General features: G+C 35.8%; 2 protein-coding genes, 2 long non-coding RNA genes and 1 pseudogene across 4 annotated transcripts; 3 read left to right on the top strand and 2 right to left on the bottom strand.

Annotated features, from left to right (window-relative positions):
• Positions 1 to 924: 924 nt before the first annotated feature.
• Positions 925 to 1,937, top strand: LOC126693496 (uncharacterized). The gene is made up of 3 exons (XR_007645382.1): positions 925 to 1,451; positions 1,532 to 1,605; positions 1,719 to 1,937. It is a non-coding gene; the product is annotated as an uncharacterized LOC126693496 (long non-coding RNA).
• A 4,075-nt stretch (positions 1,938 to 6,012) lies between these two features.
• Positions 6,013 to 6,841, bottom strand: LOC126693495 (uncharacterized). Its single transcript, XR_007645381.1, has 3 exons — positions 6,762 to 6,841; positions 6,523 to 6,598; positions 6,013 to 6,381 (listed from the first exon to the last, which is right to left on the bottom strand). It is a non-coding gene; the product is annotated as an uncharacterized LOC126693495 (long non-coding RNA).
• Positions 6,842 to 8,331: 1,490 nt separating this feature from the next.
• On the top strand, positions 8,332 to 9,900 carry LOC126691425 (uncharacterized). Its single transcript, XM_050386475.1, has 3 exons — positions 8,332 to 8,476; positions 8,649 to 9,046; positions 9,578 to 9,900. The coding sequence occupies exons 1-3, from the start codon at positions 8,332 to 8,334 to the stop codon at positions 9,650 to 9,652; spliced, it is 618 nt and encodes a 205-aa protein (XP_050242432.1). The 3' UTR covers positions 9,653 to 9,900.
• A 3,649-nt stretch (positions 9,901 to 13,549) lies between these two features.
• LOC126693492 (AUGMIN subunit 1-like) overlaps positions 13,550 to 21,235 on the bottom strand; it is a 75,129-nt pseudogene continuing 67,443 nt past the window's right edge.
• On the top strand, positions 18,418 to 19,599 carry LOC126691424 (uncharacterized). Its single transcript, XM_050386473.1, has 3 exons — positions 18,418 to 18,735; positions 18,805 to 19,086; positions 19,129 to 19,599. The coding sequence occupies exons 1-3, from the start codon at positions 18,418 to 18,420 to the stop codon at positions 19,597 to 19,599; spliced, it is 1,071 nt and encodes a 356-aa protein (XP_050242430.1).

Here is a 21,235-nt window from a genome sequence, read left to right as displayed (position 1 = left end):
GGAATTGTGGAATTGCTAAGATACACGCTGTATTCAATTCATTCAGATTCACGTTCTAGTAAGGACACCCTGTGTTGTGTGCATTGTTGGTTGACAATAATATGATTTTTTTATTTTTTAGGAAAACAATAATATGCATGATATGATATAGCTACAGAAAACAAAGCAGTATACTTGTATTTTTTTTTTTTTTTCTCATAATTAAATAAAGTTCTACCTCTTCAAAAAAAAAAAAAACTAAATTTATACTTAAAAAAATAACTCCCATAAATAAATAAGTGAAACATGCTATATTTAAAAATTAAAATATATATTAAAAAAAAAAAGGAAAAAGAGATAACATAAAAACTATGTTAACAATTGAAATTCAATTTTTCCATAAAATTGTTATTTTTTATTTTAAAACAAACTCATCTCTCAAACTCCTCTCTCTCTCTCTCTCTCTCTCTCTCTCTCCTCACTACAAGAAAATCAGGCAGTTGCGGCGGACCTATTGCGGCGGGTGGCAAAACAGCCGCTATAGGTGGCCTTATTGCGGCGTGAATTGGGCCAGCCGCTGTAGAGGAGATCTATTGCGGCGGGCCAATATCCCGCCGCAATAGTTATAGCTATTGCGGCGCGCTACAGCTGCGGGCCAATGACCCGCAGTAATAAATCTGTTTCAGCAGCCCCAAACCTAGATATAGCGGCGGGTGATTGACCCGCCGCAATAGGCCTTACATTTTCCCCCACCCAGACCTAAATTTTCCCTCTGATTTTTTTGTCCCTATTCATTTTTACCGCCGTTTCGTTTTTAGCTAGTCTCCCACGCACTCTCTCTCTCTCTCTCAGACGCTGAAAACCTCCTCACTGTCTCATCTCTTCCACTACCCATAACCACAGCAGCCACCACCACCACCTCCTAAGCCTTTGTCCTTATTCATTTTTACCGCCGTTTCGTTTTTAGCTAGTCTCCCACGCACTCTCTCTCTCTCTCTCAGACGCTGAAAACCTCCTCACTGTCTCATCTCTTCCACTACCCACAAACCCACAACCACAGCCGCCACCACCACCACCTCCCAAGCCCCAACCACAGCCACCACGACCACCCAAAAATCGAGCCTAGTTAGGTCCAAAAACAAATGGGTCAGGTCTAGCCCGACCCATTTGTCTTATCGTTTCTAACCCTAACGGTTCATGCCCCTAATCTAGAACCTTCCCTCGTTTTGTTATCTCATCCGAGCTCTCTTGACAGAAACCCATGGCTTGAGCGACCTGATCTCATCACCTCAAACCGGCACTGCCACCATAGGAGGCGGCTTGCTCCTCAGCAAAAAGCCTTACCGAGATTCCTATTTCTTTTTTCTGTTTATTGTTATCGAAACCCTAATTTCTTGTTTGGTACACCGCAGGACCGAAGGCACCGATTGACGCTTCGCGAGACATTCATCGCTCTGTCTATCTCTCACTCGGTCTGATTCTCTATTTCTCTCTGATTCTTTGCTGTTATTATTATTATTTTGGTTTGATTATTTGTTTGGTTTTTTAATAGCGGCTAGGGATTTAGAGGAAATTCAAGAGCTGTTGAGTGAGGTCGATGGCACTGTAAAGCCTTCACTTTCTCAGGTAACGATGTTTTTTTTTTTTTTTTTCTTTGGTTAATTAAGTAATTTTAATTAACGGGTGGGTAAGGGCTTTCTCAGGTATGCTTATTATTTTTTTGTTGTTGACGATTTCAGAGATTGCAAAGCTAGTGTCTCTACAAACAGCAAGTTCTAAATACCCATCAACGATTCCAGTGTCTCTGCTAAAAAGGTAAAGGAAAAACTCTCTCTGTGTTCGTGATTTATTTATTTATTTTTGTGTGAAAAAATTGTTCTATGATGGAGTGACACAAGTATAAAATTGTTCAAAATACCCATCAACTACATGTCTGAACTATGTTTAAGGACTGTGATTTTTCTTGGGGGGGTTTAAATGATAAAATTGAGATGGGAAGGGTAGGGTCTTAGAGAGAATTTGAGAGGGTGAGAAAGAGAGAGAGAGATGGGAGTGAAGAGAAGAAAGCTTAGAGAGGGATACAGTGAGATTGAGATTTGCGGAGCAACATGTTGGGGTTGTTGGAGAAGGTGGGTGTGAGGGGGCATGAGAGAATGCCGAGCTTGGAAAATTGGCTGTTGTAATTGTGTTGTGCAAGAGGGAAGAAAAAGACCCTTTTATTTATTTATTTATTATTATTATTATTATTATTTTTACCTCTATTTGACTATTTGTTAAAATAGTTTGCCATACAATAGTATTTTGAATGGAATTTTTTTAATATTAAAAAATAACTTCTTTTATCGTGTATGGTTTTAACTTTAGCAATGATCGTAAAAATAATTTACATTCGGCTTGGAAGAAGATAAAGAATCTAATTGGAAATAAATAAATAAAATATTATTTTTATAACATTCATTCAATTCTCTAAGTTTTAAGTTTTAAGGAAGGAATGTTTAGAAGTTTGAATGTATTTGGATTTTCACTACCGTGTATCTTGGGTATGATAATCACATTATAAATATAAAGTTCATATGGAGTGTGGGGGAAAGGCTAGAGTTTACAAATTACACAAATACTAGGTCTATTCAGCTTCTCTGTTGTTGTTCTTAAATGCCTCTGGAATGCTGTTGTACTTGTGTGTGTGTGTGTGTTTTTGTCTCCTCTGCTTTGTAAAATTTAGATTGTCATGATCCCAAAACAAAATACATAGTTCTTACAAACTGGGTTGTTGTATTTTAAACAGAACACAACAAATAAATTAAGAAAGTTATTAAGTTGTTGATCTGATAATTTGTATAGTAGCTTTAGCATTTTCCTAATTCTTTTTAAACGTGTCTAAGTTATGAGCATTCTAGTTTAGTTGACTTTGAGGAAAATTTTGGCATTATTTTATTTTGGGGGCTTTCTATGGTACCTCAAATTTTTTAAAGGATGTGTCTATGATAGCAACGCACATGGAAGAGTTACTCTTTATTATAACATAAGTTACTAATGAAAGTTAAAGTTACTGCCATGTTTCTTAAAATGGCAACAAAATGAAAATTAAAAGGAAAAAAAAAACACAAGTTTTTATTGTGACATGGTATAATCTAAATCTATCATTGGATTTAATATAAACTCTATTTGATCATATCAAAATAATAAGGAAAAATAAAATAAATTATTTTTAAAAACTTTGAAGTTGCTACTCAATGAAATTTGAGTCAAATGCAACCAATTTACTTTTGGATTACCATACCCAAATTTATATAGATATTGTAAAATTCCTCTTTTTTTGGTATACTTAGTGCTTGTTTGATTTTTTTTTTTTTTGGTCGATTAATCTTATAAATAGAATAGACAACTTTTTAAAGTCTAATTTTTTTAATAAATGCAGAATATTGATCCATCTTGACCATGACACACTGCAAAATATTGAATCATTCAGAGGTGGGCATTCCGTTGAGAACTTTTGGTTCAGTCTTCATGCATTTACATGACTGCTTTTCATTAAGCCCTAATCTGGTCTTCTATAGTTTTGAGGAAATAAAAATGATTTAAATATTAACTTCTTATTCACATTGTTTTGGTTCCCAGAATATGAAAATCTCATGTTAAAAATAACTCTCTCTCTCTCTCTCTCTCTCTCTCAATTGAACAGCAGTACTGGATTCTGGCTACCAGAATAAAAATATAACTCTTTCCTCATGAAATTGATAATTACCACTCTCTAATCCTCCTAAACCATGGCAAAAGGAAAATTCAGACATTTCCTTTTAATGCCCCAGTTTCTGCAAATACCCTTCTTAGCTGGGGAACACCCAAAAATTCAAACCACTCATAGTGTTATGTCCTGTTTTTTCATGTTGTTTCAATAAGGTTTTAGATTTAATCAGTGTCCCTTCTCTGATGGTTTTGAATGTGATATTGCATTCTATTAGGAATGAAGAGAGAATGCTTATACTTGTTTCAACTAAATTGAATCCTAAATCAAGGTCTGCTTTTTGTTGGGTGTGTTATATTATATGGGATTGACTTTGTTCGTTGTGATGATGTTGCCTGAGGAGGAATGGACAATAATTGTCATCTAAGAGATAAAGTGCTGGTGTTGGATTTGGTGGTGGCAGTGGTACTTAACTAAAAAATTTGTGCTGGTAGTAGCATAATTTTATTGTCTTCTCAACTCTTTTTAGTTGGCTGGAAAGTAAAGGTTGGGGCTCATGTTTTACTTTAACTCAATTCCACATGTATACTGCGTTTGTACCATATTACTTTTAATTATGTGTTTTTGAGCAAAGAATCTGGAGTCTATGAATTTGAAACCCATCTTTGGTGTTGATTCTATTTAAACAGATACAAAGTCTTTTGCCGAAGAGATGGTCTTTTCCCCACAATTTGGTTTGCATTGTGTTTTTATCTGCTGTGGTTAGTTTGTTTTAATTTTTCTGATCAGATCTGATTCCATTTTTGTTGTAGATCTTCTGAGTGCATTCCCACCTAAGTCGGTGAAATTGAAAAAACCATTTGCGGTTCAACCCTGGATCAATTCGGAGGAGAATATTGGCAACCTTCTGATGGTATGTCAGTGGTGCTTTTCAATCCATTTTATATGCGTAGTGGAAAATGAATAATTATAATCACATAAAGCACACATTTTACCTTTGTGCAAGAGGTATCATAATGTTATTTTCCATGTTCGCACTATACAGTTTGTAACTAATTGAGACTAAAGGTTATACATACACCTCTGTTCTACATTGAATATTGCAATTTTGCTTCTTTAAGAATAAATGAATACTGAATGATAATTTTTTTAATTTATGTATATGTCATTTTGTGAAGATAGTGATTTTTGGATAGCATTTTTCTTATATGGTTATTTCATACTGAATGATAGATATTTCTTTTGATAAAAGGAACTGAATAACAGATATGAATGTGCTGCTTTTAACTGCATTTATTAAATGTGTTTTGCTTTTCTTGAGTGATAATGTTAAACCTACTACTATCATAATCTAATAATATAAACATGATATGATAAAACTTCTAAGATAACTCTATAAAATAGCTAAACAAAATCATAATATCATAAAATTTTTAGTAATAAGTTAGTCTCATTCCTCTTCAAAGATTTTTCTTATTCAAAGTTAGGATTCTAATCACACCATTCAATCCATTATATAATTCAGTCTTCGATATATGTTGGTTCAACCTCACCCACATAAATAGATTTCCTTCTATACATGTGTATGCACCAACATGTAATTGCTGAAATAGTCAACCACCATAAACCAAAGTATGTCTCTCATCTTCACATTCGCTATAACCTTTCTATCATCCATATTTAACTAAAGAGAAAAATTACATTAAATGTCAATTTATAAATTAAAAAAATACGTATAGTATGAAAATCTATTGAAACATGGTTTAGTCAAACTTAAAACTATACATATGTATTTGTTTTGTAGGAAAAAATGCTAGAGACCACAAACCATATATATAAAACTTGGTTTGGACTTAAATTTAGTAGTTACAGAAATATGACTAATAGAAACTCAAATTTCGCAAAACTAAGACTATATGTAATCTTAGAGGCAGACTGAATTGTAAAACTATACAAACACAAATAAGCCAAATTTGCTACAAAGCATAGCCTAAAAAGAAAAAGAAAAAAGAGAACTCTAACAATCTATTTGGCTGCTGGAAAAAGGTGGGAAAAAAATTAATGAAATCATAACAATTTTACAGGTCAATTTGCTTTGAGAACAAAACAGCACTAATGTGTTAATTGTGTTTTAGAATGAAAGAAAAGTTCTTTTCTTCATATTAAAAATTTTGCAGTAACGCATAAGTATTAGATTTATTCATGTGTGCCGTGATTCATTCATGTGATATATTGTTTTTTATTGAATTAGAACTTGATTCATAAAAGGCCATGATTATCTTATCTTTGTCATGGTACTGCATGTCCATATCATTGACTTGGATAGACATATAAAAGTTGATGCGCTCATAGCATAAAAGCGTCTATATCAGTAATCTTTATCAATGCTGAAAAACAGAGAAATCCTTAAAATTTACACGGTAACCTTCCCAAAGGAACAACATGCCCATATATATATATATATATATAAATGGATTCCAAAAACGTTAATCAAAACAAATCCAAACTACTAATCAACCAAAACTAAGTCATTCTCCGCAAGTTAGTTGTCTGCTAGTGATTTCAATCAACATTCCTATTTAATTGTTCCTATTCCCAGAACAAACTAATTGAAAAAAAAAAAAAATCAAATTGACAAATTGACAATCAAAATCAAATTAAAAAAATCAAACTTCTTCAATCTCCGACTCGCTGTTTTTCTGTCCTCCAAATGGTATCTAAGAGTTTAGTTTAATGGGAAAAAAAAAAAAAGGATGACAGATATTGAATCAAAATCAATTCAATTAAATAGCCAAACCTAATACTAAATTAATTCAAACGTTTAAAGCAATATTTAAAAAAAAAAAAAAGACAATTACCGATAAAGGTTTCTGCTCTTTCCAAATAACGAACTCTTGTTTCTCTCTTATTTCTCTGTTTTTGCCCTCTCCAAACCTAAATCATATATAACCCCAAATTTCAAAAAATCAAATCAAAATCTAATGTAACCCAAATACCTAAATTAAAATCAATCCAACCAAATTTCTCAAAACTAATTCATATTTCATACCCATACCCAGATCTAAGAAAGAATGAAAAAAAAAAAAAAAAACCTTACCGGTGATAGTTCTCTCAACGTCTGTCTTCTTCTCATCTCTGAATCGCAAGGTTTATTTTTTCCTCCTTCTCTATCTTTGTTTTGTAGCACTGAAGCGGGCAACTGAAAAGGAGATTTCTCAAAGTGCTGATGTCATCTGTTGCACATGTGTTGGTGCTGGAGATCCTTGATTGGCAAATTTTAGGTTCTGCCAGGTTGAAATGCATCTAACATGTGGAAGTTTGTCTAGGATTCACTTGTTTAAAAGTTTACTCTATTTAACTTTTTGTTTCTTGTTTTGCTGCTATTGGTATAGTGCATTTGAATCATTCACAGTGGTTTTATTTTTTTTGGATTTTTCTATTCACTGATTTTTTTTGGAATGTTTTTCTAAAAAGTTAACCTCTTTTTATATGATCTGTCTGCAATGTTGAACTTTTTACTTGCTATTCCACTGAGAAATTTTGACAATCAAATGAAATCGATAAAATTATATGCATGTTTGGCATTACTTTAGGAAGAGAGTTTTAATTATAGAGTTTTAGTAGTTTGTAATATAGAGTTTTAACTGAGTTGTTTAGCTTTTTTGGCTTTTGAGTGTTTGACAAATTGCGTTAAACAATGCTTTAAAGTGGTAGATTTTTAAAGCATGATTAGTGAATTGTAGAGTTTTTTCCCTAAAAGCTTCAAATTTTGGCTTCCTAATCATGAAGGTTGATGTAGTTGAGCTTTAAACTAGTTTCGTATTGGGGAGGGTTTGGGAATTGGGATAAGCGTAGGTCTTAGTTTTTTTTTTTTTTTTTTTTCTGAAATACATTGAAAATGCTGTTAGTATTAGTTGTATGTATAATTTATAGGTTTTTAATATATTTCATCCTTTATTTAGATTTTTTTTTTTTTAAATGCTGAATAAGCTTGAATTCTTATATATTTTATTCTTTACTAATAATTTGAGTCTGAAATATATGAAGCTAACCAAACCATGATATGACTTACAGTGAAAGAGCTTATAAATCCCTTTGTGAATTCCTTCCTTCAAACCCAAAATTCTTTTTTTTCTCTTTTATAGTATGTTGGAACTCTGAGTGTATAAAGGGGATGCCAATTTTATTTCATTTTTTTTAACAACAGGTCAGAAACTTTATTAAACTAAAAAAAAAGTACATGTATAAAGAAAAATGCTATACATACAAGCCAACGTGTAGGCAGAGATTATCAAAATTCTTCCCATTTTTTGTCTTTTTTTCTTTTATAAATAAAATAATAGACCATTTTTTGTCTTTTTTTCTTTTATAAATAAAATAATAGACCCTATGTAATAAATTATACTTGTTTTAATTTTACTATTAGTTTTAATCTTACATATATTTTGGTATTAACATATGTAATAATTAGCAATATTGTTTTTTTCTTAAGGAGATGAGTTGTGATACATTGATCTCAAGAAGGGACAAAGCTTAAAATAGACCACATATGGTAGTGTTTCCTCCATTGTCGACAACAATAAAATTTAAATCCTTGAAATCTGTTTGTTTCCATTCATAGTTGACCTTATAATACCAAAATTTTCTGGTTTCACAATCACCACATAATGGATGTATATGACTTCCTTTTTTTTTTTTTTGGGAGAGGTTCATGTGGTGAGTTGCTTGTAGAATGTCAATTTTCTCTTAACGGTTATTGGTTGTTGTGGCAAAGTAGCACCAACAATTTTGGCACTGGTGCCTTTGGTTATGGTGAGGGGGACACTAGCTTTGTGTGCATAATTTTTGCATCGTTCTGGGTTTTATTGGTGCTTGCTTGTCTTATCCTATATATATATATATATATATATATATATATATGTTATGAGGTCATTTTAACTATATGATTTCTAACTTTTTTTTGTTTTGTTCAAACTCATATCAGGACAAAATGAGGAATTGTTGGCTGACTCTGAGAATCAATTGCAGTCATCTGACACAAGTGGTAGTATTGCATGGTCAAGAGATGATGTGTTTGCCAAAGTGATGGATAAGGAGCACAAAGGTCGCATTCGTGGGGTAGGATTTGGTCCAACCCCAAGTGGTCAAAGTAGCAAGACTGCTCTCACGGACAGTGAAATACGATTAAGTAAAGCAAGGGACGACGAAATTGCACAATTGAAGGCTTCCTTGGCTACTATGGAGGAGAAACTAGCAGGTTTTGACGAAATGAAGGAAAAAGTTAGTCAATTCGAAGAAATGGAGCAAAGAATGGAGGAAAGAATGGAGCAAAGAATGGCTCGCCTGCTTCAACAGATGCAACAAACTACACAATGCAATCAGGTATGATAAATGAATTGAGTGTCAATTTATATGTAGTAGGAAAGGAACGTTAAATGTATGGTTACTAATTAATATTTACTTGTGGTAATTAGCTAGAAAGATAATTACATATTTAGTAATTACATTAGCTAGAAAGATATTTATTGATAGTATTTACTTGTGAATTGTGACGGTATGAATCTGTTGATCTGTAACATTGATAAAGGGTGGTGAAGGAAAAAGATTTCTACAAGCACCATGTTATTAATAGATGTTTATGGAATTATGTGGTGACACCTTTGCATCCTTTGAATTCTATATCAAAGGACCTCCCAACACCAATCATTTTGATTTCATCTCATTAGTTGTCTTCTTGTGCCACTGCTTTGTAATTTCAAAACTAGGAAGCTGCAAAGAGAGGTGGTCCTCCCATAAAAGATCAAGAAACATGTCTAAATTTAACTTGTTTCCATTTTTTTTACCTTGGTAATATTTTCTTGTCATTCTATTTCATTTGTACGCACTTATTAAATAATCATACTTTGTATGTAGGATCCTTCTCCGGTCGAACAATCTCCACCTCTCCCCAGATCATCAGCTGCATCTCATCAACCAAGAAGCTTATAAGTTTTATCTTGGAGTTCTTGGACTTTTTTGTGTACGAAGAACTATGGAAGAACAACCGCATTTTTTGCAAGTGTTGAAAGATAATTTTAAACACTTTGAAATTTTGATTATAGTATTAGATTAATTTCAGCGGTTGTTTTATTCAAATCACCACATCTTTTTTTTGTTAATTTGAAGATGGTGGTTATAGATAATGCTATGTATTTGATAATACATTTCTATGTTAATATTACGTTAGTTTCAAGACATTTGTGGTATTGTTAATTAATTATATTTGTGGTATTATGTTAGTAGAGTTAAAAATATTACAGGTCCTTTGTAACAGGTTTGTGAACAATTTACAGCAGTTTTAAAACCCACTGGGGAAAAAAAAAAAAAAAAAAAACCTATAGCGGCGGTCAAAAAGCGCCGCTAAAGCTGCACATTTTAACCCTTTAAATAAATACCTATAGCGGCGCTTATCGCCTGCCGCTAAAGGTTGAAACATATAGCGGTCTAAAAGTATAATTAGACGTTCTGATCTAATGTCTATAGCGGCGCTTTTTTCCCGCCGCTAAAGGTCGGGACCAATAGCGGTGGGCATGACCCGCCGCTAAAAGTGCAATCTGCCATTTTGATTGATTGGCTATAGCGGTGCTCTTTACCCGCCGCTAAAGCTCGGGACAATAGCGGCGGGCATTTCCCCGCCGCTAAAACATATACCTATAGCGGCGGTTTTTGGGACCGCCGCAATTAACCTACAGCAGCACTGCATCACCGACGGGACTGCCCGCCACAATAGCACCCGCCACTATAGGTCGTATGTACCTTTAGCGGCGGTTTTGGGGTTTTAGCAGCGGTTTTGGACCGCCGCAAAAGCCCTTTTTCTTGTAGTGCCTATAGTCTCTTTTATAGTGTAAAATAAGTGGCATGAAAACCTAGTAAATTGAACAATGGACTTGGGCTTGAAATTTGCCAACTAATCCGATTTGAGATTTTCGATTGGTCGAAATTTTGCACTCTAAATTGCAAAACTTTACAACAATCTTATCTTCAAAAATAAACTTTTAAAGACACCTAAGACTTATGTTTTTCTCATGAATTGCCAACATATAAAACTTAACAGTTTATTTATTTTTATTGAGGTCAACTAATATTATTTGGATCAATTTTGCTTCTAAAATTATCTTTTAATTTCTCCCAGCTCTTGATTGATGTACATATTTCAAAAGACTAAAAGATAACATCCACATTCAAAACATGAAAGAGTAGATATAAAATAAGTTGTGGAAAAATCATTAATTACAAATTAATGAAGGTACCAGCATAAGGAACCTCCCTGCCACGGAAAACAAATTAATTACAAACCTGCCTACAAAACAAAACATTAATTCTTAAAGTAAGTCAACCCATTAAATGCTTTGTTAGGTAGTAGATTGCAGTAGCTAGCCAAAACGAGTATAACAGGGATGTTGACCTTTGTGAAACAAAAGACTAATGATCGTGGTAATCGATCAACGGACATGACAGTGCATCACGTACAGAACATTGCCCATGTGATAAACATAGGCGGAGCCGGAAGGCGAGGAGGTATATATATTTGGTATAGTAGTTAGGTTTGATATTGCTAAGGTAAGGATACACATTATATTCTTTTTGAGACAAACGATAGAAATACAGGTTATATTCTTTTTGAGACAAACGATAGAAATACACGTTATATTCTTTTTGAGACAAACGATAGAAATACACGTTATATTCTATTCATGAAGATTCATAAAAGAGTATGGAGTAAGGAAACCTCAGTTGGGTGCATGGCTGGTTGACAATAATATTATATAGTAGCTACGCGTCTACACCAAACAAAGCCGTATACTTGTTTTTTTTTTTTTTTTTTTTTCAAAATAATTAAATAGGAGAATAAAGAAAAAAAAATTAAATACTACGTTATAGAAATGGGTGTCACTATTTGTAGAAATGGCCCTCGGGTATCTCACCTATTTTTTACATATGATAGTGTGATCTTTTGTCGTGCCACAGAAACGGAGTGCCAACATGTATTGGACATCTTGCCATTTATGAGAGAGGGTCGAGTCAAAAAATTAAAGAAGAGAAAACTAATATTTTCTTTAGTTCAAACAATGAGTTGCTTCAAACTCTCAAAAGGTTTGATTAAACATATTGAAGTCCTTATTCACAAATTTTGGTGGGGTTATAGTAGAGACTCTAGGAAAGTGCATTGGGTCAGTTGGGAAAGATTATGAGAGGCCAAGGAAGTGGGAGGTTCGGGGTTCAAAGATATTGAAAATTTTAATAGTGCTCTCTTGGTGGAGGCGTAGGCGTGGTCTGAAGATTAGATGTTAGGTTTGCTTGTTTGGACTTTTTTTTTTTAATTAAGTTTAGTAGCTTCAACTTGTTTTGTCACTTTGTGTAAGTAGACAAGTAATGTTATTGTGTAAGTAACTTAGTAATGTTAAACTAATGTATAGTCAAATCAAATGTCTTGTTTTGTTTACTTGTTTTTGGTTTTACTTTTATTTTAACTCTTTTTTTAATAAATGGGTTATCAACTTATCATGTGACTCTTATTGGCTATTAACTAGGCAGTAGGTTGCTAGCTAGCCATGCTTTGTGCTTTATGCAACTAGTACCCATGGCATAGTCTAAATATTTTTTAGTGATTTTTTTTTTTTTATGTAAATGGGTCAGGTCATAGGTTGACCCGTTTTTGCTTTGGATCAAAAAATTCAGGTTTAGGTCAAGTGTTTTTCAAGTCGAGTCACAATTCTAACCCATTTTGACATATCTAAGCACTACCAGCCACACCCACACCAATGGGAAAAAAGAAAATTCCACCCCTATTCTACAACATACTTGATTAAGGGATTGAAATGCAACCAATGGGAGGAGAGCAAGAAAAGGCACAAGGCTGGAGGCGAATTTTTCCCTCTTTTAAGTCCAGGATTTGGCAGCACCTATTGTAAAATCCCAATGTTTTAACTACAAACATTGAGCTTTTTCATTACTTTGGCATAAGCTACAGGGACAACCCAGCAAACTCAGCAACAACCACGTAACCATCCATAAACCCACTCAAAACTCAACCCAACAGCAAACCCATCACTACCACAAATGGCAAGACCTACACAAACCCCACCACAAACGGCCACAATCACACCACACCTAAACCACCAATTGAACTTAACCAAGAGAGAGATGTGAACTCAACCGGGAGAGAGAGAGAGATGGGAGAACTGTTAAGGAAGTAAAAATAAAAACAAAAATAAAAGATCCATTAGGCTCAATTAATGGCACAGGTGTATGTATTACAAAAATGGCACTTAACTCAGTTCTCAATTTTTGAAGACTCCAAAATGTTGTTCTCATTCTCATTTTTTTGGGTAATGGGTTCCAAAGACTGAGTGAGTGTTTGGATTCATGTTTTTGGGCTCACGTTTGCATTTTTTGCATTTTTTTTTCCCCAACGCGTATGAACAGTATCACATGGATTCACTATGCAGGAGACAAAGTACACTGTTTACGCACTGTTCATAGGTCCCACGGCACTATTCACACATTTAAAAATTATTTTACTACAATGTTTTCAGTTTTCAGTAAAATAAGTTATATCCAAACGGACCTGAGAATTAAAATGAAAACCATACAAACATTGAGGTGGTGGGGCTCACAGCAAACAAGAAATGAAACCTGAAAATGAAGTGTTTTCAGTGAAACCAAAAAAGCTCTTAACTGAGTAAGTACTGGCTTTTAATCAAATAGCATCATTTGTGAGGCATTCAGATTACATGCCCTGACTGAAATGAATAGTGTTAATTCAAGGAAACTTGATATGGTACGAATTTAATAAGCCAAAAATGGTGGGTTTTTTTTTTTTTAATGAATAAAAATGGTTCAAAATTCTTCAGGAACATATCAACAATTTGTTATAACTTATAATAGATACAATGTAGTCTCCGTCAGTTTTTCTCTTCCACTAAATCTATAATAAAGAAAATTTCATTGTTAGAAGCCAAAGACAATTGCGTAAATTCAACAAGCAAACATCCTTCAGTAGAAATCATCAGATCAACAATATACTCATCCATTGTCCAGATATAAGCCACAATTAAATAATAACAAAAGCTATCCCTTAGTGAATTTACTCTGAAGTGGAAAGAGCTGAATGCAGTACATCTTCAAGATACTTCTCAGCAGCAGCATACTGCCTTTTCTTGTCCTCAATTGCCAAAGCAACCTAAGCTTTATCCTGTATGACATAATAAAAACAAATTAAAATTTCACAATCTTTCCAAAAATAAAAGAAATCCAACACATGCCAACTGTTCTTTGTTACTGAAATAGAAACTTACCGGCGGCAAGTCCTGGTAGCTCCTCAAGGTTTCAAGTATGGGCTTCGTTTTCTTCTCCAACTCCTTCCCGTGCTCATCCATTACAACCAGCATCCCATGGCTAATTTCTGGGTATAGCCCACACGATTGAGTACAGACTGTCCCAAAAAGTGTTAAACATGAGTCACAAACAAAATGACTTTAAAGAAGAAAAATATGGGTTAAACCAAACAATAGCATCCTCAAAATATGTAGATAAATCAAATTCAAAATAAATATCAGATGAGAAAGTTCATTTGAAGTCCAATCTACTTATTGTCATCAACAAAAACAGTGACTGTCTCCTAATGTCCCAAAGAACTCACATAGAGGTAACATGTCTGTTAGGAGCCCAAACAAAGCCAAAACAAATAATCGAAAACACCTAACCAAGGTGGACTGCCGATCAGGAAACAGTTTGCTCTAATAGGCAGCAGAAGCTTCCGATCGGCATTTTGTTGTTATCCAAGTGCTGACAGTTTAATACTCTAGCTCATGCCAACTCCTTGCACACAGGAAGCTTCTAATAACAGAGGTAGGGCCAAATCTTTTTTAGTTTAAATTCACATCTGAATTTGATCTGAATAAAGTCTTAAGAAGTGGCCCGTGGATTTTTGATAATCAATTATTATTGCTTAAGTGTTGGAGGAGAGGTATGACTGCTGAGAATATAAGCATGGAGACGGCATCTCTCTGGGTTCAGATCTGGGGGGCGTCGCTAGACATGTTTACATCACAGGTTGCTAAGGAGGTGGGGAGTAGACTTGGGGCTGTTGAGGAAGTTGAGCAGAGAAGAGGGTAGGACAAGTTGCACTATTTCATGAGGGTTAGAGTGGCGTTACCTATCTCAAAGCCCATTCACAGAGGAAGCTTTATTGTAGGGTCTAATGGAGAAAACACTGGGTGAAGTTTAAATACGAACGGTTGCCGTTGTTTTGCCATTATTGTGGCATGCTTGGCCATGATGTAAAGAATTGTGCTAAATACTTTGTGGACTACCAATATGGAGACTTCCTTAAAGCCATGGGAGGGCGAGCAAGAGGTGGTCCGTTTGAAAGAAAGACAGGGGGGTTGAATACGGTCCAGAGGGGGGTGGTGAAACATCCGGTGCTAGTTTGTTCAGGTCTAAGGGGGGTCCAATCAGGTGTGAAGTGCCATTGCAACAGAGTAGAGCTGTGGCGGCGGTAGATAGACAGTGTAGAAACCCTAGAAACGATGATGAAGGACAGTCCGAATTTTTAGGAATCACGCCACATGTTCAGGAACGTAATCACACCCATGCAAATTACGTGGTGAGTGGTACTACTAACGTGCACAAACAGTACCTGAGCTGAAGGAAAACTCGACACAAAAGGTGGATGGCTTACCTAGTGGGCTGGAGGGCAAGGCACGTGAGAGTAACGTGATGGGCTTAAGTGGTGTTGAAGCTGGTTTAGAAAAACAATCAGATGGGCCGAATGCTTTAAAGCCCAAGTCATCTTGGACTAGATTTCACAGGATGGATTGGGCTTGGGGGTTTGCAAAAGGTGTTGTTGCCGTCTAATGGCAAAAGGCCACTTCCAGCAAACTTTGATGGGAACTAGAATATTAAGGGAGATGAGGGAAGAACTAAGAGGGGGAAATTAGAGAATAAGGAAGCTTCTGTGTTTGAGAGATCGGCGGGGGTGGATGACCACCCTTGCCGAGAGCAATGAGGTTGTTATGCTGGAACTGCCAAGGGCTTGGGAACCCTTGGACAGGTCGAAGCCTTCGCAAACTTATGAGGGACCAAGCTCCCAATGTGTGTTTTCTTATGAAAACACATCTGGATAAAGAAGGATTTGATAATTTGTATGGAGATTTGCAATTTCAGAATAAAATTATAGTTAAACAGCCAAATGCAGGGGGTGGTTTGGCTTTATTATGGAAGAAGGAGGTCGGGATGGAGCTGATTAATTATTCGCCTAATCACATTCTGATGAAGGTCATTGAAGAGGATGGGTTTGTCTGGTTTTTTACTGGATTTTATGGCTGGCCTAAGGCTCAGCATAAAGAAAAGTCTTGGCAACTGCTGGAACATCTAAGGAGTTTTGTTAATGGTGCATGGCTTTGTGTAGGAGATTTCAATGCAATTCTAAATAGTGCAAAGAAATTAAGTTTAAGGCCACCTAATTCAGCAGAGATTAATGCTTTCAGAAATGTGTTAGATTCCTGTACTTTGGAGGATTTGGGATACAGAGGGTATACCTACACGTGGTCTAATAAGAGGCCTAGTGAAGCTAATACCAAATTAAGACTTGATAGGGCTGTGGCAACCATGGAGTGGCGGGAAAAATTCCTGATAACTACAGTTTCTCATCTTCCACCCCATGCTTCGGATCATTTGTCAATTCTGGTGCATGTGAAGAGTGTTCAGAGGTTTCAACAAAAATTCAAAAAGGGGTTTAACTTCAATAAAGGAGAAGATTAAGTTCTGTGGTGAGGAATTGCAAGCTTAAGGGTCTTCAAAGTCAAAGCCGAATGAAGTAGCCATTAAAAGTCTTCAAAACCGGGTGAAGGTATTAAATAGTGCTGAAGTGGTGACTGAAGAATCAAAGGCCAAATACTTGAGTGTTAGCAAACAATTGGATGACTTGCTATTGAAGCAGGAAATTAACAGGGCACAACGGTCTGGGATCCCGTGGCTTAAACATGGAGATAAAAACACTAAATACTTTCACTCTAAAGCCTCCCAGAGAAGAAGACAGAATTATATTAAGGGGATTCGAAGTGAACAAGGGCATTGGGTGGAGGAGATGAAGGAGATAGCTAATGTGGCTACTGGTTATTTTGACAATTTGTTTTGTGCAGATAATTGTGATCAGATGGAGGAATGTCTCAATGCAGTCCCAAGGATGGTGACACCGAAGATGTATGATACCCTGTGTAGTGAGTTTAGTGCTGAAGAAGTTAAGATGGCGTTGTTCCAAATGAGACCAACAAAGGCACTTGGACCTGATGGTATAAACGCTTTATTTTACCAAAGATTTTGGCATGTTGTGGGTGATACTGTAGTTGATTCTGTGTTGGATTTTCTGAATAATGGTCATATGTTGCCTGATATTAATCATACTTACATTGTGCTGATCCCTAAAGTGAAGAACCCTGAGAAAATGTCTGATTTTAGGCCCATAAGTCTTTGTAATGTGATTTACAAAATAATTTCTAAAGTATTGGCCAATAGACTGAAGCAGGTGTTACCTAATATCATATCTCCCACTCAGAGTGCTTTTGTCCCTGGGCGTCTTATTACTGATAATGTGTTGCTAGCATATGAAACACTACACACTATGCACTGCAGGAAGAAAGGGAAGAAAGGGTATATGGCGTTGAAACTGGATGTTAGTAAAGCATATGATAAGGAGTGGCCTTTCCTTCAGGGGGTTATGCAGCGGTTGGGTTTTCCTGAAACATGGATAGAAAGAGTAATGAGTTATGTCACAACGACTTCATTCTCTATTCTTGTAAATGAGAGACCATTTGGTAATGTTTTGCCTTCTAGGGGAATTTGTCAGGGTGATCCTCTCTCACCATATTTATTTCTGTTATGCACTGAAGGGTTTACTTCGCTATTGGACAGAGCAGAGATTGGAGAGACTTTGCATGGGGTATCTATCTGTAGAAATGCACCAAAGATTACTAATCTTCCCTTTGCAAAGGATTCATTGATTTTTGGCAGGGTTGCATCAGCGGAGATTAATACTATAGTTGAGATCCTTCAAGTTTATGCTAAACCCTCTGGACAATGCATAAATTTGGAAAAGTCTTCAGTCTATTTCAGTAATAACACCACTTTTAGCCAGAAGCAGGAGGCTTTGGGGATTTTGGGAGTGAAGGAAGTGTCCCGATTCGAATCATATTTGGGAGTGAAGGAAATGTCCCATCGAAATTATGTGAGGAGTTGGATGGCTTAAGTGCTAGGTTTTGGTAGGGCCAAATAGGGAATGAAAGGAAAATTCATTGGAAAAGTTGGGATAAACTGACTTTGTCAAAGAAGGATGGTGGAATGGGATTTCGGGACCTTAGAGCATTTAATTTAGCCATGTTGGCCAAGCAAGGGTGGAGACTATTAAAAGATACAAATTCTCTTGTCTATCAATGCTTTAAAGCAAGGTACTTCCCTAGGACTTCAGTACTTGAGGCTACAAAGTCACCTAATGGTTCGTTTGTGTGGAGGAGTTTAGTGGCGGCCTTACCTATTTTAAGATTGGGACATTGTTGGCGAGTGGGTGATGGACTTTCTATTAATGTTTATCGGGATAGGTGGATTCCAGAGTACCCTACTAATAAGCCTTTTTTGTTGGTGAGGGATGATGAATAGGAAGTATGGGTGTCCAGTTTGATTAACCAAGACCCCCTGTATGGCGACGAGAAGTTATTATGGCTCACTTCAATCAGGAAGAGGGGGAAGCTATATGTAATATACCTTTAAGTCGAAGGCAAGTCTCTGACTCTGTTTATTGGAAGCATAATAAGGATGGCATTTTCACAGTGAAGTTAGCTTACAAGGTTGCAAGAGCTCAGTTAAAGAAGGTGGATTGGGCTGAATCATCATCAGGTAGTGGAGGTAGTAAGGTGTGGGCTGCTATATGGAAGCTACAGATCCCCAACAAGATAAAGGTGTTTGGGTGGAGGGCGTGTCATGATATTCTCCCTACTAGAAGGAACCTCAAGAAGAAACGGATTTTGTTGGATGATGTGTGTCCGTTATGTGCCTTATTCCAAGAATCAACTATTCATGCTTTATGAGAATGCATAGTAGCGCAGGATGTTTGGCATGGTAGTGTAAGGGCTTTGCAGAAGTGTGGGACGGGCCAAATTGATTTTGTAGCTCTATTGGAGTATCTGCTGGATCGGCTGGACAAAACAAAGGTGGAGCTGTGGTTAGTGCAGGCATGGCTGATTTGGAACCAGCGGAACAGAGTAATGCATGGAGGCAAATTAATGGAATTGAGCTGCTTGAATAGGCGTGCAACTGAGTTGCTTGAGGAGTTCCAGCAGTCACAAGTCAGTTTACATGCGGATGTGGCGGTAGGTGCGACTCAGCAGGTATTGCAGAATGATGGAACGCGCTAGATACCCCCACCACAGGCTGTGTACAAGCTCAACTATGATGCAGCGGTGTTTGAGGATTCTGCTAGTTCTGGGTTCGGTGCTGTGATCAGAAACTCTACTGGAGAAGTTATGGTTGCGATGACAGTTAAGGGCCCGGCAGTCCAGGGAAGTGATATGGCTGAACTACTCGCATGTCGTAAAGCGCTAGAATTCGCCATTGATGCTGGTTTCACGATGCTTATAGTGGAAGGGGACAGTGTCAATGCTACAAGGTGGATTGCTTCAAGTACAGATAACCAGTCAGCTATTGGACATGTTGTTGGAGACATCCGGCATCTGATAGGAGCTTTGGAATGGGCTTCTGTGAGTTACATTAAGAGAAATGGTAATAGGGTAGCACATGTGCTTGCTAGGTATGCCCAAAATGTTAATGTTGATTTATTTTGGATGGAAGAGGTTCCATCAGTTGCTGTTGAGTATGTAAACACTGATGCTTCCTTGATTTAATTGAAAGTTTGATTCCAGTTTCAAAAAAAAAAAAAAAAAAAAAAAAAAAAAAAAAAAAAAAACAACTCATGAATGCACAAGCTAAGTTTGATGATTCCTTAAACTCAAAAACTTGTTCAGGAGAGACCATCACCCAAATCAGATCATATTCCACTTTCAGTTGGGATATGAAGCACAGAAAATTACTCTAGTTTGTACTTTGTACAAGCTGAAGCCATTTTTTGATCTTCTATGGTATTTTCCTATAGATAGATTCCTTGCTACAAATGCAACTTATAACAGACCATATTACAATTTTTTTTTAGATAATTAAAATATGCTGCTAGCCCCACATCTTGAACCCTTTCAACCCTAGACCCCTAAGCATTTTGTACATGAAAATGTGTCAATTAAGCTACAAACCCTCAATTATAGGGGAAAAAAAAACCAGTAAAACTATTTGTAATACATCTCTATATTTGAACTCTCTATTAAATAAAAATAAATAAAAATAAAAATAAAAAGATGACAGTAAAGGGACAAAACTTAAATATAATTTCTTAAGCATTAATTATTTCTTGGGACAAAACTTAGATATAATTTTTTAAGCATTAATTTTTTCACCAATTAAATTCAACCATATGATAGTATTAGACGATACTTTTGCTCATAGACAGGTAAATTCAATTATATGACTCAATGGCCATTACAACTATATGATTAAATTTAATTAAAAACCTTAAGTAAAACACTTAAAAAATTGTACCTAATTTTTTTCTTATCTCAAAAAGCTTCACATTACAAATTTCTGCTAAATCTTTTATTAGATGAGATGAGAATAGAGAACAGAATGGGTCCTGCCATTTGGGAATAAACATGGATCATTATGCCCAATTTAACAACTAAATTATAATATAAAAGAAAACAAAAAAGCCTAATAGGTTCACAGTTATCTTTAGGCCAATGGGTGCGTTTTGCCATTCCAAAATCATAAATGGTTAGAAAATAATGAATTTAATCATTTAACGGACATTCTAACAACTTCGATATATATAGTATTTTTCTTCAATTTGCTATGCCTTGTGTTTTAGCTAGGACTGGGGATGCAAAATCTTTGTAAAGCAGTAAACCATATTAAGAGATCCAAATTGACATGAAAATAAGACTGTTAAAGAACTACAAGGGATCATAGTAACCCAAACTGTTTCATAAAGCACACATTACTACCAAGCATCATAGGTAGTGTGACCTGAAGCGTTCATAAAGCATACATCAGATGACACAAGAGAACTTCCAGAGGAAGATAAATAAGAAAACTGCATAATGAAAGCATCACCAGACACATCGGTAAGTAACATGCGACTAGGTGATTTCACCACCATAGGTAATGATGAGGATAAAAGATGAGCCTAGCCACGCGGAACATAAAGCTGACAAGTTTAGTGCAATCCTTCGGACATAGCAGACGAAGGTGTTATAGCTGACGGTCATAAGGTCAGCTGGCTCCAAGGCTGACAGCACTACTAAACCGACGCCCAAAAAAGTTGAAGGAAGTAAATTGAAGCTGACAGACCGAGCATAAGTTTACTTGCTACCCACGTTACGTATAAGGAATTGTCTTGCTTCCCACGCTAGATAATATTCAAGGGATCCTTAT

The sequence above is a fragment of the Quercus robur genome, chromosome 7 (assembly GCF_932294415.1).
Source record: "Quercus robur chromosome 7, dhQueRobu3.1, whole genome shotgun sequence".
In the NCBI taxonomy this organism is placed as follows: domain Eukaryota; kingdom Viridiplantae; phylum Streptophyta; class Magnoliopsida; order Fagales; family Fagaceae; genus Quercus; species Quercus robur.
Note: the sequence above shows the minus strand (reverse complement) of the source record. Positions and strands in the feature narration are given on the sequence as shown.

Coding starts and splice junctions, on each gene's coding strand:
- LOC126691425 (XM_050386475.1), top strand. CDS start 8,332: ATGGATGTATATGACTTCCTTTTTTTTTTTTTTGGGAGAGGTTCATGT. Junction 8,477..8,648: donor CACTGGTGCCTTTGGTTATG/GTGAGGGGGACA, acceptor AACTCATATCAG/GACAAAATGAGGAATTGTTG. Junction 9,047..9,577: donor AAACTACACAATGCAATCAG/GTATGATAAATG, acceptor CTTTGTATGTAG/GATCCTTCTCCGGTCGAACA.
- LOC126691424 (XM_050386473.1), top strand. CDS start 18,418: ATGGCTCACTTCAATCAGGAAGAGGGGGAAGCTATATGTAATATACCT. Junction 18,736..18,804: donor AACGGATTTTGTTGGATGAT/GTGTGTCCGTTA, acceptor ATAGTAGCGCAG/GATGTTTGGCATGGTAGTGT. Junction 19,087..19,128: donor CGGTAGGTGCGACTCAGCAG/GTATTGCAGAAT, acceptor CCCCCACCACAG/GCTGTGTACAAGCTCAACTA.